The sequence below is a fragment of the Danaus plexippus genome, chromosome 20 (assembly GCF_018135715.1).
Source record: "Danaus plexippus chromosome 20, MEX_DaPlex, whole genome shotgun sequence".
NCBI lineage: Eukaryota > Metazoa > Arthropoda > Insecta > Lepidoptera > Nymphalidae > Danaus > Danaus plexippus.
In genome coordinates, this window is record NC_083550.1 from 6,792,758 (window position 1) to 6,811,099 (window position 18,342).

Sequence of the window (18,342 nt, forward strand, 5' to 3'; positions counted from 1 at the left end):
ACTTATCAAATAAGGGGGCAGCCCGAGTAGAAGATAAAATAAGACAATTTTATGTATGGAGTCAATTAACACGCAAGATGAAAATAAACAAGTTTGCATTATATCTTTGTATACATTATCTGCATTAATTTAACATATCTTGATGTAAAATTGAATATATATATAAGCAACAAATATTTAAAATATTTAAGTACTATAAAGTGAAACAGCGTAACGTACATATAATATTATTATTGATTTGTTTTATGACGAAGCATATGTTTCAACACAACCTTTGCAAGAGCAAACTTTAAACGCAAAACGCAAATTGTAGCACTAGCAATAAGCAATAAAAATATATCGCGAGAAACATTGCATTGTTAACATTTCACTAAAATGTGACGTTGAAAAGGTCTTTATGAAAGGAATGAGGGTCCCGATTGTCTTTCTCATAATTAATGGTAAGTGCTTTTAATAAAACCTTATAAAAGTTATTGTGGCTGGTTTTGTTTAAAACCGAGACTAGGTTTTTACATTTTTTGGAGAATCCTTCAGAAGTAGGTTAATAAGGCGGATATGAAACTGCGTAATTATTATACTGCAAGATTTTTTTTTAATAGTGCGACATTTGCAAAAGTTGAATTGAAAATGTATCTATTTTCTAACAATTGAAATAAAATTTTAAATACTACACGTTTATATATATATTTTTTAAAACCTTGGAGTTTTGTAAGAATTTTATTTAATAGTTCAAGTGGCAATACATGCTGCTACTCTGTATTAAAATATAAGTTAGGACAAAGATCACGCAGAGTTGAAAAACATTTTTGTAATCGTATTCATATTAGCCCACTCTTGACATCATTTTCATTTAATACAGCCTGGCTTCGTGTGCGCTCGAATTTAACTATATCCATCAGACATGTAGGTGCAGTAAATTTTATGTGCATATTCACATACGTAGACGCATTTAAATGCAAATATATGGAGGTAACTCGATTCAGACCTCAAATCTCTAGCACACTTGCAGTTGCATTTGAAAGGAAAATGATTCAATTCTGTCTGTAAGTTTCGGAGTTATGGTTAAATCTGCCTCATACAATGTGCGCTCCGATCAAAACTGGTAAAGCAATGCTTGTTATAGTCGTACTATTCCACACTATATATAGTAATAGACGATTATGGCTCACAGCGATTCAGTGTAAAGAACAAGGTCTCACACCGAACTATCTCCGATATAAAGGCGATATAAAGCATGTCGCAGCGTTTGGGGACGCGGCTCATAGAGGACCCAACTGGTACGACTATACGTCCCGGTCTTCTGGTGAGAGTGGAAGTGATCTAAAGAGCAGTCTCTCCTCTCACTCAAGGTACTGTAATAACTTCATACTCTACTTCTATTAAGTGACGAGTGTACTTAAAACGAACAATATGTTTGCAGTTCTCTAGATGACGGATCCAGTAGTATCTCTACAAGTCAGTCTTCTGAAGCGTCTTCATTAGAAACCACGGAGAAACGGCTGGCGTATGGCGAATGTTTTCTATGAGTTATATAGGATTAAATTGTTTTAATGATTTCGTTAATCATTTCAGGACAAAAACCTATCGCGTGTGTACGCCCTGCCCGCATGACATGTTAAAAAATTACAAAAATAAAGGCATCAAATGGATTTGCGGCGGTTACCAGCGAGCTCGGCGCTCATTCAAGAGTGATTGCATGATGAGGTACAGGAACTGCGAGGATGGAACCAGTACGTCTAAAACTAATAGATACATAAATAGTCACGTCGTTGGTGCTTTGAATCAACATTACATCCTTTCAGTGTTCGTGAAGTTGTACGACCACCGCTGCAAACCCGACGCCTACCACGGAAGACATTGGTTTTATATTTATAAAGTTTAATGATATCAGAGCAGTTTCATTCCTACCTAAAGACTTGTTTTTTGTTTTAAACACAATCCTTAGCAAAAATATCAACGTTCCCTACTCTTCTGAAAACTCAACAACAATTATTGTAACAAAATGTTTACTGAAAATTCCGGTGATTATTAAAATTCACAAATTTTGATAAATTGAAATCACCTCTGGTAATACCGCAAAAGCCATTAAATCCTAAATTCTCAAATACGGTTTGTGTCGCAATTTCATATATTGCTGTGAATAATTACTTCACAGGACTCGACATTCTGTGAATTAGTTTTCCACATATATATGTACTCGTGTACAGATACATACATACATACATACATACATACATACATACATACATACATACATACATATATTATATATTTAGTGACTGAATTTAGAATTACGAAATATATATTTTTTAAGAATATATAAAGCCCACGAATTTCTTATTTTTCTTACTAAGAAGACACAATTTTCGCAAAAGATTTAAGTTACTGTCTAGAGACTTCACATTATAACAATAGGCAAATCTATACACAAAGATATTGGAATGAAGAATTAAATCGGTGCCGCAAGCAGCATCATCAGGATGAGACAAAGTTTATTACTTTGGTTGTTTACAAATATATATGTACAGTAATAATAATATTACAAGCAAATAACCATGTCATCACGAACTAGTGACGGAAGTTTGAATAGAGTGTTTTTACAACATTTACCGAAACTATGTTCATTATTTTTATACGACTTTATGTGCACGGTGACCTCTGAGAAATAAATACACAGCGAAGTGTGTCGTAAAAATATCACAACTATATATTCTTAAATTATTGAAAATCTATAAAATGTTCAATAGCTAAGTTTATGATCGTGTTGAGTTTGATAATTTTATAAACTTAGGTAGCACAGGACATGGCGAAATACAAATTGGTTTATTGCATTGTGTTCGTAGCTCTGAGTAAGTAAACAAATAAATATAAGAAAATTAATTAATTGTTTGTATGAAACGAGTACATATTTTATGATTTTTTTAAATCAAAATCTATACTATTTGATAGTTGAAGTCACGGTTTCTCTTATACCTAATGAAACCAAAGTAGAAAATATTAAGAATGACCTCAGGCGGAGCGGAAAAAAGAAGAAAAAAGACAGATCGACTTCTTCAGACGAAGCGAGGGGTAAAACAATGTTATGTAAAAGTTTATAACCAAAGCATTGAAAATTAAACATGTATCTTAAAAAATATTACTGACTGAACATAATGTTACAATGACCATTAAAATGACATTTATTAATATGATTTGAAATCGTCTCATCATAAGAAATTCCAATTTGAAAAGGAAAAGACAGCGACAGCGCGGACGTGGACAAGGAGAGCCTAGAGCTTTCGACGCAAGAGTTGAGCTCTGATACAGATGCGTCGAAGAAGCCTGTCTCCAGTGCCGAGAGGAGGGGGTGGTACGGTCACATACACACACTTATATTAACAATAAGAAATATTGTAAGGAAGCGACGGAGAGCCTTCATATAAAACGTTTTGTAGCTCGTAACATATGATAAAGGAAGATCATGGATTCCGTATCAGCGGACACAGCTGAAGGGAATAGTAGGTGGACAGACATACCTACAGCACACAAATTATTTTAGAGCATGGATCACACTTAATACACGTGTATCTAGTTTCTTCAAAGTCGGACATTTATTCTAAATGGTAACTTTGTAATATTGATTCCTTATGTTTATTGTTTGGTTCAGTACACTCCTTCATATTATTCCCGAATTATCATTTTCCACCATTCGTCTGTGGTCACTTTATTGAATTCCACGAGTTCACATTCGCTGCCGATCGAAAGTTCAAGCCACAGCTTTCACATCATACGAAACATTAAATCTGATGTTATGTAATCGAATTGTTTGACAAATTGTTTACATTTCGAAAATATTTTAAATTAATATTTTAATGTACCGACAAATATTCATAAAATTTTGTAAATGAATCCAATATTACTTGCTTTTTAAGGAATTTATTTGAAAATTGCGAAGTTTTTTTTGTAATAAGACTGAGAATGCTAAGAACTAATTTATATATATCATGTTAATTTCAGGAGAAAATGGCATCGGAAATGTACGCCTTGCCCAGACGATATGGTGAAAAAATGGCGAGATCCGTCTATCCAGTGGATCTGCGGTGGCTACCAGCGAGCTAGACGATCGTTCAAGAGCATGTGTATGATGCATTACAGGAACTGTCAGGATGGAACGAGTGGGTCCTAAGATTCGATTCATTAAAATATAACTTTAGAGGTTTTCACTAGACGTTAAGTTCAGGAATGTCTTAATAAAATAATTGAAAGAAGGCGAACTATTCTTAGACGCCCATGAATGATCAGCGGTCTTTGTATGTACATCCCTGATGTTTATTTTAGTAACGAGCTGCTCTTATACATTATCTTTAAGTGTTCGTGAAAATTCACGACTTCCGCTGCGCGAATGACACCGACCTGGACCATCCCCATGGCGAGCATTTCTTCTATGACTACAAGGTGCCACTCAGTGACGACTCCTCGAATAGCGCCAGCGGCGATAGCTCCGACAAAGACGACAGTGATGATATTTGAATTTGTTCTAATATAATAAACCAAGATAACTGACATACTTCTCAAGAAATCTTATTTTACTCATGAACCAACACTTCCTGACCGTTCCTGATCCATTTCTGTCGGGATCTCCTTCGATCCTTTAAGTCTTGCAAACATTTATCGTGCCTGTCCTAGTTCGCAGACTGTAATGTATATCTTATCACCATTGCATTATTCCTAAACATAAATCCATAACACGCGCCACAACTACATTAATCGTGTGAAGTGAACAATTTGTCATCGAGACAGACGGATGGGTTACAATGAGACGCTAAGTGCTAACACACACACAAATAATAAGGCCTGCCACCTGGCTCTTATTGTCTAAAACGGACAGCACCTTTTGCTTTGTTACGATGTTTTACTTAAACGCTGGTGTAAAATGAAGGTAGGATTACATTTTCCAGTCGCATACGTCTCATTGTTAGAGTCATAAGGTTCATTTTAGTTTTCATATGGTTCGGTGAGTAGTGGACTCGTAAATACGTTGATAATGGAGCGACTAAAAGAGTTTACTGGTCCCTCGCTAGTTTGTTTTGTTGTTTTTAAACTATTTAGCGGTAAATCAAAACGTCGACGTCTGTACACATAGCGTATTAGACACTAAATTGTTTTCTTTTTTTCTGAATTACTTGTTCTATATTACATTTATGTTATATAGTAAACATTTATTTTACTTATTGTGAACAGGTTAGCACCATGAGAACATGTGGACAATAAATAACTCAGGAACATTACAGTAAAACTACCAACGGGTAGTATTTTGTTTCTCATATAGTTCTTACTTCAACATCTGACCCTTGCTATATAGACCCAGTAAGCAAAATAATTCGCTTTCACGCCAAAAGGGCAGAAAAATAATATAAGAAATATAATAAGATTAGAAATAAATGCACAGCGGGTTTACATTACACTGATATTGGAGGGTTGGAACGATTATTATTTTTATTTCTCTCTGAGGTCAGCTCTGTGACATCGGAACTCGATATGAGAAAGCCACATTAGGTTCAACTATTACATGCACAAAGACGCACACACGCAAACACACACACATATACATACAGACAGATACTCTGCGACTTCACGAGCTGTAAACTTTAGCTGATGGTACATAACATACATTCCTAATACTTCAATGTTCAGACCTTCCACCGAAATGAAAATATTACATTTATAAGAAATAACATTAAAAGAATGCGTTATTGGCGGAACATTCGAGAACTTTGTGTTTTAATGGAACACTAATATCAAAGAGCGTTTTTAAAATTAAGTATTGTTAATACAATAAACATTAGAGACTAAAAACGAGGTATTACATTCCAAGTTTAGGACGAAAACAAGCCAATATCCATGACATAGCACCCTGTAGGCTTCTATCAACTGTGTATTTAATTTAGGAGGGTAATCAAGACACCCCCTGCCTCCCTTCCTACCCCCACGCCTCTCCCCCGGCTTCAAAGGCCTCTTCACACAGAGTTACAAATGATCCGTATTTAGGAATCGAGTTCTTAAGATAAGTGAGTAAAATCCACACTAGCATACACATGGCTTTAATTACATTTCGCTTTGTGTTTTTGTTAGTTGATTGTGTTTGTCTTAATTTTTTAATGCGTCAATAAAATCAAATACAAATAAAAAATATAAATTGCTTAACTTTTAATGATATTCCGCGCTTCTGTTTATGTTACCAGAGTCTTGTTTAACACTTAAATTTTTATCAGGAACCTATTTCCTTGTCTTATGTTCAGAGGAAAATTCGAGCGCCCGAAAAAACTTTTAGAGAAGTATTAAAGATGGGAGAGCGTTAAGCATAAAGGTTTCGAGCAGACGGACGAGCTCGCAGAAATATCTGACGGATAAGCTTTGAACATGTTTTATATTGTAACAACCATCTGAACACAAACCACTCTACAACACAAGTAACGGTCATTTGGAATGCCACACTCAAAATTTGAAAAAATAATGTTAATTGGTCCGTGCGGTGACGTCATTCCGGTCCACCGACCAATCAACGGACTCCGAGTCAATTATGGCGGACAAGTGGCTGGTATCGCCGCTCCGATGTGTTTTTTTATTAGATTCAGGAGTTGGCGAAAGTGTATTTATTACTGTACTTAAAACCTCCCTCTACATTCTGGTAAGATAATATTAATAATGAGTTAAATTACATTCATGATTTGATGACGATCGTAGTTGGAGAGAAAAAATTAAATGAGTTTGATTAATTTACAGAAATTAGAATACTATATAAATTGAAATGTTACTCAGTGAACTGAAAATAACTGGAGAAATTGTTACGGTTTCTCTTAGTTTTTTAATTTGTTTTATATTCACACTAATGATAAAATGAAGTCATTTGTACTCACTCATCACGGAACTCCTCCAATAAGGAACAAATTGACAAAAGTCTAACTTGGCAGCTTACCTGTAAGAGAAAATAATATCAGCAAAGAAAAAATTAAAATGAGAATCAATTTATAAATTAATAATTATTAGGCGATATAAAAGAAAAGGGAAATGTAATCTGAATAATTTAAGGACATTAAAATGTAATTTGTAACAGCAGGTGGTTCTGAAGACGAGGTATTATCAGGAGTGGACAGCACTCACAACCTGACCTTGTAAATGAAATATTTAACTAACTTAATGGTGGATCCGAATCAAAGAACTCTCATTAATGTTAATAAAGACGGGTCGTGGCTTGTGTCCAGCTCTCACTAAACAAACTCCTGTGATGATGCACACTAACTGCTGCAGGTAGAAGTATCTCGGCTAGATGTCATTCATAAATAAGAATCTTTTAGTACATAAAAAAGCATTTCATGAAGGTCAAGTCCAAAATCACTTCTTTATGAAAAAATATCAGTATAATGATGGCAAAGTACTTTGGGACCGTTCGGCATTTTATTTTGGTCTTCAGTCAAATATTACGATAGTCACGTAATTGCCGTAAAAAGTAGGCAATTGAAAAATTAAATGAGCTCTGGATCCTCATAAAGTGAAGGTAACGGTACATTATGACCGTGGTAACTCAAAACCTAACATTTAGAAATAATTACACATATGTTTAATATATCTTCATAAAACACAGAAAACGGAACGATTTTAATAAAATATGTAGGAACGTTTCTTTTGTTGCCGAATATAGTCGCAGGTTCGTTTCCAATAAACGAAGGTGGATTTAATATAAGAAGCTAAAAATAGACAGTTACTGAGGAGTTTCTGGATTGATGGAAACCCAGCAAGTAACATTATTTATTCAGGTCGGTTTAAGAAGTGGCCGCGATATTTTTCATGAATTTCGGAGTTAAGGTGGATGTTTGTTTTGTAGATTGTTTTTTGTTTACGACAAACGGCGGCGGTCTAATGGGGTTCAGGCGAGGGTTTTTCTGGGACAGCCTTATCGTGATTCAGTAGCAAACCGACTTGATCTTTATAAGCTGAATCATTTTTCATTTTGTATCAAGAAATTTTAATTCTACATTACATGTATTATTATGAAAGAGTGGTAGGTTTACAGAGCTCGTCGGACGGACGGTGTTTACTATAATGAAGGAGATATGAAGTTATGTCGTTAAACAAAATTAGGTTTACAATGAGTCGCTACAACTCGAGGGTCATGTGTTATCAGCTCTGGTCAGGCGCAGATGTCGCTAATTTGTACAACTAGAGCTACTTAACTTTATTTGGTATTCACACGCTGTATATTATATGAGAGGTTGACTCTTAATATAATAAATAATCCCTTAAGTGCTCACCGTAAAACCTACCAGTAGTAAAGAACGAAGAAGACTCTCTTTTACGACAGCATATTATGGTAAGGATTACCTTTTATAAATAATATACAAATAATTTAAAATATTTAAAAGGCAGGAACTAAATTATACAACATACATTTTTAGAAGTAGCTATATTATTTATTTTTGATAAGCAAGCTCACATCCGCGTCATGTTAATCGTATCATGTTTCAGCCGGAATTTGTTATTTTTCTAACAACTTCTCCTGGAATTTACGACTATTCTTAAAAAACCTTCAGATAAACTGTTCTCTCCAAGGAAATTTCTAACCTTACCAATAAGTTTGGGTACGATAGAGGATAGTTTAAGAGTCAAAACTGCATGTTTTTTCATAAAAATCTGCTAATATGCATGTTTTTTTTATAAAAATCTGCACATAAATCAAATTTTACATTCTTAACATTATTCTGTTAATGTAACGGTTCAATTTATTCAATAATCGGAACAAGACAGCAACTTTTTATGTTGAGGTTATGAATGCTCTACAAGAGTATTCAAAGGGTCCATCATGGAGCTTGGTCGAAGCCGTTTATATTAGACTTTTATTGAATCTAAATCTGAAAATGCTGAAAACGTAAAAATATATTGCAATAATATATATAATGTTCACATCAAATAAGCTTCAGAATCTCAATTAGAATCATGTTTAGGATAAAAAGTTAAACTGAATGAGTAACTTTGGCTGTTAAATAGAAAATTGGTAAAAGAATTGGCATTATGGCGGAAAATCTTTACATTTCAACAAACACATCGGAATCGAGCGTGGGATAGAAAAATGAACACAAACATCCTAAGAGTTTTCACTGAACTTAAAGAATTCACTTATGTTGCCCGATCTCCAATCTTGTCCGCGAGAACTTTGATCCGGCACTTGGCATTAGCGGGCTCAACTTGTAGAAGAGCAGCGAAGTTTGCGATCGAAATGCAAGAGATTTGTAATCAAATATTTTAATGTCCGCAATCACATTTATATTTCAGTAGGAAAATATCAAAAAGAGTCTGGCAAATAACTACACTTCGATATGTTTTTTTAAATAACAAGACAAATTTCATCATGACTATCCTAAAACAGATCGAATCCTCAGAGCGGCTCCGTCCCCTGGTTCCAGCTCCGGCCTGGGCGGATCTCATAAATATTTCATGCGATCTAGGAGCGCGTTCAGAATGCTTTCCTCGGTTAATAGATTACCGGGACCTGACAGACCTATATCATAACATGACTCTCCTCAGACTTACAGCAAACAATATGCATTAGTACAACATACAACTTAAATCCGAAGAAAGTTATTCAAAACTGGGAGTCTCATAGACGTTGGCTTCCATTGAGTGTTTATTTGGACTTGTTACCCTTTAATATTTTTTGAAAGACAATTAAAGTATCATTCAATGATGGTGACAAAAAATATATTTTAAAACGGTACTTATCTATTATATGGATGCTATGTAATAAATAAAGTACATCGAATGTCACAACTGAAATCATATCAATTTGCATAATGATCAAAATCAATTCCATTAAGAGCACAACTAATCATAATCCGCCCTAACGACGACAACATAATCCCCGAGATAATTAGCAACCGGTTCGTGGTGACGGCGAGGCTGCAATGTATCATGGACGGCTACGGGGGCCCAGGGGTCCGGGGGTGTTGAGCTCATGTGATGCTTTAGCTGTAACTACCATAACATTTGGACATCAAATACGTAGAATAAATGTATGACATCACTGTAAAATATATTACCGTTATAGTTTAATCAAATAAATTAATGTAATTAGGAGCAAGAATTATTTTTAACCATAAAAATAAATATTCAGTAATACTTTCAAATACTATTTATATATAATAAGTACTATCCAAATAAAATACTATCAAATACTAACAATATATAAATACTATTCAAATAAAATACAAAAATATAAACGAAACAATCAATCTCCATTAATCACATTAATTATAAAACCGCAAAGTTTTTAAGATGAATGTGAGGGAAGGATGATCCTGCGAGGACTCGCAACTCCGCTTAGGTTTAGTGAAAGAGTTAAAGCCCGATACACACTGGCGGGACGTCTCTTAAAATGAATAGAGCGAATAAAAGGAAACGAGCGGCCAGTTGTGTTGACGTAACGCTAAAGTTTCCGTTAAGAGAATAGGATTTAGAAAGTGGAATGTTCAAAAACACAATACAGACACTGGACTTTCCACGTGTTTACTCCCAGAAATTACACGGCTATTTGTGTGACATTCGGTGGTAGCACTCAGAATTAGCACTTATATGACCGGACTCCATCAGGTAACTTTCAGTTAACAGTTACAATGTAAAAGATTGCAGAATAGAATACAGTCATAGTTTCAACTATATTTGTTTAATTTGCAATTATTTTGATAGTCATAAAACACAGAGTTATAATGTATAGTGTGCGTCTCGCCTAAGTTTCGGCGAGGTCGGTTAATATTTTATCAGCGTCCTAGTTTTAACCCTTAAGTAGGTTATATCCAACGTGACTTTTCCCTTACGCTCTGTGTCGAGCGCTCGCGGCACTGAACGCATTCCGAGTCTAGAGTTTTTTTAAACGAGATCCAGGTGCACATTTTTGCAATTGATTTTAAAGTACTCTTTCACTCTTTGATGTTTTGCGAACTTTTGTCTAGTGAATGGGTTGAAATTTTATTTTAGAACATAAAATATTTTAGCCTTTCGACTATATTTTTAGCGTGCACGTTGCGGTCACGTGTCGCTTACATTCGAACATTGAAGGTTTTTTAAGTTAAACAAAAATCTTGTCCATGTGTGAAGTGAACGGAATGTTGAAAGTTCAGACAACTATCCTACCACCATGGTTAATTAAATTGTTAACAAACTATTTACTGGAGCAAAATTCCATAAACCTTAAATAGCACCGAAATAATTTACTTACTTTGATCCAGGGGCAGTTCCTTTATTTTAGCGCTCCAGTTTCAAACACTGCCAGCTTTGTTCATCGCATGTCCGATCATTCCCTCAAATAGTTTTTACTGTTCGCGCTTATACCGTCTCCTCGACACACTAACAATGTCATGATTCAAAGTGCTTTTATTTCACTAACATTTATTATTTCTAGAAGTAAGACAAATGCTCTAACGCAAGAGATTTGGAATGAATGGAAAGACACCGCGTGTTTGGTGAAAGAAGGACCTACGAATATAATGAAACTCAAATAAGAAACAAATTGAGGTCTACTTATCATAATCAAGATTATACAGTGTGAGTTGTTGTTGTTATTTATATTAAAAGAGTATTTATAGCCATAACAAAACTGACGTTCATATTATATTCCCGCTTTAAGACTTGCGAAGGCATTTTCTATTGGGTTCCACAACCATCTCGCATGATTTTATTTCATTTTTACGAGACAATCGCATTTTCACACTAGTAGCTTATTTACAGCTAGATAGGCACTCGATGGCGCCGAAATCTAATAAACTTTGTGCCATACACCGCGAAATAGATTTTCTATATTTTCATGTAACGGGATAGCCGTGATCAGATTTGTCACACTTTGTTGTTTCATCCTCACCTTAGAATCCATCTCGGTAAGCGATACATACAACGAGAAAGTGAAGGCAATAGACAAATATAATAGAAATAAAAAGTCCAAATATATATAATATATATTTATCAGTGTTAAAATAGACCAATGCTTAATTTCAGATGTTAATGTGATTAATGGAGTAGGAAGTTTTTTCAATTAACTGGTTGAATAAAATAATTCAAAGATTTGGTTACACTTATGAGAGACCGTGTTCAGCGGTTGAGAAGTGTTATCAGCTGATGGATCAGTTAATGGTATATCTTTTCAAACAGAGTACAATAGTTATTCTGATCACCAGTTATCGATTCAACATATCTTCGGAGTATTTTTACCAAAAACCCATCTCTAATTGACGAGCTTCAATTAAGAGACACAAAACAGATATTCATCTTTTAAAATGTTCATTATTCGCCTACAACAAAAAACTATAGTCTTTTTTTCATAAACTCTGTGTACTGCTAACAACAGAGCATCTTAGATATTTTTAATAAATTCGCTCACAAAGCGGAAAATTATCAGTAATAAAAAATTCCGATATGCTCCTCTTGGAGACGGTTTTGTTTCAGGCCCAATGATTATATATAATACAATATCTAAAATAAATTCAAAATGTTTAGACGCGTGTCGAAGTTTTAGTTTCCGCTCCGCTCAAGTTCTCATTATGAAATCATTTTGAGAACTCACCTCAGGTAGACGTATCGTTCTCAGAGTACCGAAACAAAAATTCCCGATCCTCTAACGTTGTTTAACTGAAAACTCATTTCAAATTTTTCGTGCAACAGCTGATGTAGCGTGAAATAGAATCTTTGATCAAATACTATGCTGATGTCAAAAAATACCAGTCTCATATTATATACGAGTATAGGGAGTTCACTCACCCCTCCCACTACGACTAGTTATTATGAGATATATGAATACTAAAAAGGCAAATTATCATTACATTTTGTATGCTTTAGTTCACTTTAGGTTTGAGATCCGGTACAAATATTTAGAGTGATAGCTTAATATTACCTTTCACAAGTTTTTAAGATAATAACAATTACACTCTCTACATCTACTTAAAGATTGATCTACTCTACATTTTATTTTTTGTTTGTGGCAAAGAACGACAAAAACAAACTAAGAAGTTTGCACACGATTGTTGTTAGAAATGATTAGTTTGTTACAAAAAAAATCTGTTTTAAGCAAACCTGTGAATCATTACCTCAATAAAATGTCATTAAAAATGACTGATTGAATTGATTATTCAATTAATATTAGAAGAGATGAATTTTCTTAGCATACAATAGATTGACCGTGCGGGTGTCGGGTGCGATAGCATTGTAAGGAGAGGAGCTTCAATTCGACCCAGGTGTAGGTTTAAGGGGACCTATCTAACGAGCGTTAAACGCTCGCCTCCATCGTCCAAGCTCCTCTCCCTACCTACACAAATTTGAAAAGAACAGTTTAAAGTGTGTCTGCATGTATGTGTTACATTACAACAACATCCGACTAAACTATAAAGTAATGTTTTAGACACATGAAGTTCCATAACACGGGCCATAGACATCGCTGGCGGATACTCACCATGCCTATTGTTGCAACACATTATATATTTCTCTGTAATCCCGTATCCGAAGTTCAGTTGGAGGAAGTAGCGGACAATAACTAATATTCCATTATTATTATTATTACGAAGAAAAATATATAATTTGTTTCAATAAACGTTTCGGGTTACTTTGTTCGTAAAAGTATTCTTTGCAACTACATTAGAAACAATTTGTACTATTATAGCTGACAATTTCTTACATTATTGCAGATTCAAAGTGGGTTTTATCATTTTAAAATGATCCAACACATAAATTGTCCTTAGGAGACCTTTCAGTGTGGACGTTTTAAGATAAAAGACGAATAAAGATTTTCCCTGAAACAAGTCAGGCGACGCGCCGGGTTTAAAGTGAATGTGAACATATGTTTATCTGTATGTGGACGATTAGCGCTAAAAAACCATTTCACTATAAAGACATTTCAATGAAACAGATATTCAAACAAAACATTACCTAATATAATGAATCACACAGCTATTTTAAATATCTACTTGAACAATGTAACCGACTTTGACCAGTTTTATTTTCTATTCTGTTTTTCAAACGTAAAATTGAAATAGAAATTGGAGTTCCAACATGTACGTTTATTGAAAAATATGGAATGTACAAATACACGGAAAACATTTACCACATAGATATATGGGGTTCGGGTCACTGCTAGTCAAAGGGTCCAGAAATACTACGAAACTGCTTACATATGTATGTAACTTATAATAAAAAAAAAATTAAACTCATAACTTCTACTTCAGACTACACACGATTCCCTCAGTGTAAGGATAGCAATGCCATTACAATGGTTTCAGGACTATTCGGGGTCACCCGGTGAGGTGATGGTGACGCGGGTTCAGTAGCCTCACTCCAGATATGACTTTCTATCCATACAACGGCACTGCCGCGGTGATGTTCATAAATTTTTAATAGGTTTCGTAGAATACAAAGAATCCATATCTTAAATAGAGATCCCTATCCAATAAGTGTGTGGTGTCGCGAACACCGCACGTCCCCCCGGGATCGTCTGCTAAATCCTTATTTGCATTTATGAATAATGTCGCGCGTACGTGCGTTGATTCAACACTTACCAGATAAAAGGAAAAAATGTATATTTAGAATCTGTTATACGGCGAATTCTTACATTACTGGGCATTTAGGAATGAGGAAAAGGACCAAAGAGAGGATTTAATATTTAATGTATTCATACGGATTCGAGGATGGACATTACAGAAAAAACTTTTAGTTTACGAAAATATTTTTAACAAAAAGGGGAAGGACGAGGAAGATGACAAATGACAAAAAAATATATAGAGTTTTAAGAAGACAATCGTATATTTGATTACTTTTGTGATATTATATTCATAAAAAGCTAAGGTTCTGAATAGTCTGTTTTAACAAACGATTCTTTGTTGTTGTTTGTGTACATCGGACACATCAGACAGCCTCGGAGCGATGGTATTAAAGTTTCTCGTTAATATTAATTAAGGCTATCACATTCGTCGCTTGTTGTACATGTTATATTTAAAAATTACTTATATTTTCTTTTACTTTTGAATAAATGATAATAATATATAGTGAAGTTATTTAAATATCTAAAACTTGAAGTTTGTTCAAAATCTGCCTTCGACGTTCGTTCGGGATTGATTACAAGTGGCGCTGCCTGCAATCAACTGCGATAACAAGCACTATCTCTTGTGAAAGTTGCTGCAGATATCAATACTGACAGGAAATTATTGGATATGTCGGAATATAAAGCCTTCACATTATATTAAGATGCTCAGAAAGCAACACAACAAACGATTTACGTAAAACAGATTTGGTTTGTCAATAAATTAATCTTAATTTTCTTTACCGACCTACACCTTACTCGTAACACTAACAAGAGGGTCCCGACGGTGTTATTTCTATAGGCAGTACATCAATGTAATAAGGTCTGCGAGGCTCCATTAATAAAAGGGCGCGCGACGCCGCGGCGCGACCATATATCAAAAACTAAATCAGCCATCGGGCGTCGAGCCAAATGGAAATATCAATACACGTTGGGAATATCGCAAACAAGTAATAATTATTTTGTGTATTGGAATCTGATTGCTTTATGGGAACAGTAAATGTATTTGTGCGGACTGTATTGGATTTATTTTATTGCTGCTTCTGGCTTTTTATACGGATATATTCGGCCAGTTTCTGTATGTTCTGACAAAATGTATTTCGGCCGTCCTTTACACCGATCATAACAATGTTCCTAAAAACACTGTTCCAGTTATTTCATACATTATCCTTGTAATAGTCTCGAACAGAGAGTGTTATGAATTTTCACATATCCCGGCAGCGGTACATAGCACGTATATATTTATAATGAGCGGACAACTCTGGAACTCATTTATTTATGCTCTCCCAAAATGTTCCATAAAAAGGGAAAGTTTCTCTCGTCCCGCTCCAAGTTGTGTCATTACCGGGATGGATTAGAACATGTTCCTAAAGTGTTAGACACCGATGTCGCCCCTCAGGCCTATAAGCATCCGAGGAGACGGCGGCAGCTGAGACCCTGTGGCGTCATCATTGTCATTTGAATTGAAATACACCATCATCGCTCTTATTATGTAAGCGGCTCGCTTTAAACAAAAACCATTCTGAAGGATTATTTATCGCATACCGATTATATTACCAGAAGATCCGGGAGGAGGGCGAACGATGCTTTAAATAATCGTCTGTCAGTTGTACATAACTACAGTATACACTACCTCAAAGGACAGGAGGAGGACCTCTGAAGTCATAGTTAAAATATAAAAAATACTTGATAATAAAAGTATGACAAATAAAAAGTGTATAGTCGCAGTTAATTCTGTGACATAAAACCAAGTTATCTTTTGACCGTCCCGAAGGATCCCGGAGACGGGACACGTAAACTTGAAAATGCAATTTAGAGTAGTGTTCTGTGTGTCACGAGTGTCACGAGTGTCGCATACCGGTGTCTCAGGTGCGTCTGTTTTATTTTGTTTATGACGTCTTTATCATCAGTCTTTGAGAAACAGTTTACAATATTGAAGTGAAAACAGCTGCTTTAAAGAGAGTCAGAACAAATAATGGAAAAAAATAAATATTATCAACATTAAAAATTATAGTTCTGCGTTCCACTAACTAAACCTTGAAACTTGTGCGATATATTAAAGTTTTGTAACAGAAGAAACTTTTTAAATTACTTGGTTTAAGCAAGAACTTAAATATGTAAATACGGTAATTCATTTGCCAAACACGGATTGAAAATAAGGTATTCTAAACGTACATGAAAAAAAACACACGAAAATAATACTATGACGTTTCATCACAACATATCATGTTGTGGAAGAAGTTAATATTTTCTGGTAAAAATAATAATGACATACAGCGGTGAAGAGCGCGAGCGGTGTCGTACGTTAATATTTATTTCATATATTCGATATTAAAGCATACAGTTCTTTGTTCTCATCGTCGCGAATAAAAACCTCCCTCATGTCACAGGATAGCCCGAGAACTTTCATATATATGTAAAACATAAAATAAACAAACAAAACGGTCGTCAGATTCCCTCAAAGTCACATATAGAGATCAAACTTGACGTCTTTATCAAAATATATTCAAAAAAACGGACAAATATAGTCACGGTACAAAACTATACAATATAAAACACACTTTCAATTAGTTGGAGCATTGTGTACACATTTTAATAATGGGCTACCAATATTTTGGAGAGACTTTTAAAAATTAGGATAGAATTATTGTTTCGGAAGATTTATATCATACAGAAATTATTTTACAATTTAAATACGAATGAAATTTTATAGCAATGGGAAGAAACTACTTTTTCAAGACCTTTTTCATCTGATTAGCATATAAATGAAAGTCGAAATGTCGAAAGTAATTCATCGTTTTTTTTCGCCACCTTTCATATAAAGGTAATTGACAACGTAAACTATTTGAAGCTTGTTAATATGGAGAGGAACAGAATCTCGAATGTGGTCGTTTGTTTTTAATTCAATAATACGTTGAATTCAATTACATTACCAAGGAGCACATTCCCTCGGATCAAATTCTCGACAGCTAACAGAGGAACGAAACCAAACTCACATTAAATTATAGAGCTTGCGTCTATCGCTTTAAGAACTATTTCACTGTGTAAATATTTACATGTATTTCTCATTGAAATGCCTTCATTAAAATACCTTCCCTAAGAGGCCGCTTTTGTTTTCCTCGACTAGAAGCAAGTTCTCTCATTTATATAGCACATGAAAATACCGATTTCAAACTAAAACGGTCATAACAAGATATTACGTTTATGCCGAGCTTTTATGTTCCGGAGGCTGTAATTAAAAATGATCGTCTACTTTCAAGATGGCATGCGGCTCGATGGCCAGACGTTATCCTTTCAACTATTACAACAGCAATAGAACTTGGATGTTATTATATATGAAACTGACTTATTGCCTGCTGCCAGTGATTTGAGGTATCTTCAACAGCGTTTCCATGTAACAGGAGTCTGTCGTACAGATTTGATCTTGTTTTATTAATATTTCTGTTCATATTACTAGCAATAAATAACCATCCACAATAATCCATCTCGATATGACGGTTGATTGCTAATTCACGCAGTCGGCTCGAGGCTCAAGAGCTTAATTGGTGAGGCAATTGGAACGCAATAGGCATTGGTGAGGTCTTAGGTTCGAATCCTGCGCGTGTAAATTAACGTTTCATTATATACTTCCTATCTGAATTCAATATCAAAAATGAGCACGATGTTGCTTTAATGGTAAAAATATAATTACACTTATTACCAAATTTCTGTTGTATACAAGTTCACAGTCAGGTATCAGGAACAGACATAAATAATGT

General features: G+C 34.7%; 3 protein-coding genes across 5 annotated transcripts in view; 2 read left to right on the forward strand and 1 right to left on the reverse strand.

The window, feature by feature from the left end:
* Positions 1-18,342, reverse strand: part of LOC116773824 (dystrophin, isoforms A/C/F/G/H-like) — a 228,887-nt gene that overhangs the window by 104,012 nt on the left and 106,533 nt on the right. The gene's annotated exons all lie outside the window — the stretch shown is intronic.
* On the forward strand, positions 9-1,887 carry LOC116773827 (uncharacterized). 3 transcript variants are annotated; one of them, XM_032666342.2, is made up of 6 exons: positions 9-440; positions 1,010-1,102; positions 1,172-1,349; positions 1,421-1,504; positions 1,573-1,730; positions 1,803-1,887. In XM_032666342.2, exons 2-6 carry the CDS (start codon positions 1,081-1,083, stop codon positions 1,880-1,882), a joined length of 522 nt encoding a protein of 173 aa, XP_032522233.1. In that variant the 5' UTR covers positions 9-440; positions 1,010-1,080; the 3' UTR covers positions 1,883-1,887. The 3 variants fall into 3 exon arrangements, with proteins under 3 accessions (XP_032522233.1, XP_032522232.1, XP_032522234.1); XM_032666341.2 differs by lacking the exon at positions 1,010-1,102; XM_032666343.2 differs by lacking the exon at positions 1,010-1,102 and having other exon boundaries at positions 1,223-1,349.
* On the forward strand, positions 2,713-4,549 carry LOC133319466 (uncharacterized). Its single transcript, XM_061523961.1, has 5 exons — positions 2,713-2,849; positions 2,950-3,069; positions 3,232-3,349; positions 3,997-4,154; positions 4,349-4,549. The coding sequence occupies exons 1-5, from the start codon at positions 2,804-2,806 to the stop codon at positions 4,507-4,509; spliced, it is 603 nt and encodes a 200-aa protein (XP_061379945.1). The 5' UTR covers positions 2,713-2,803; the 3' UTR covers positions 4,510-4,549.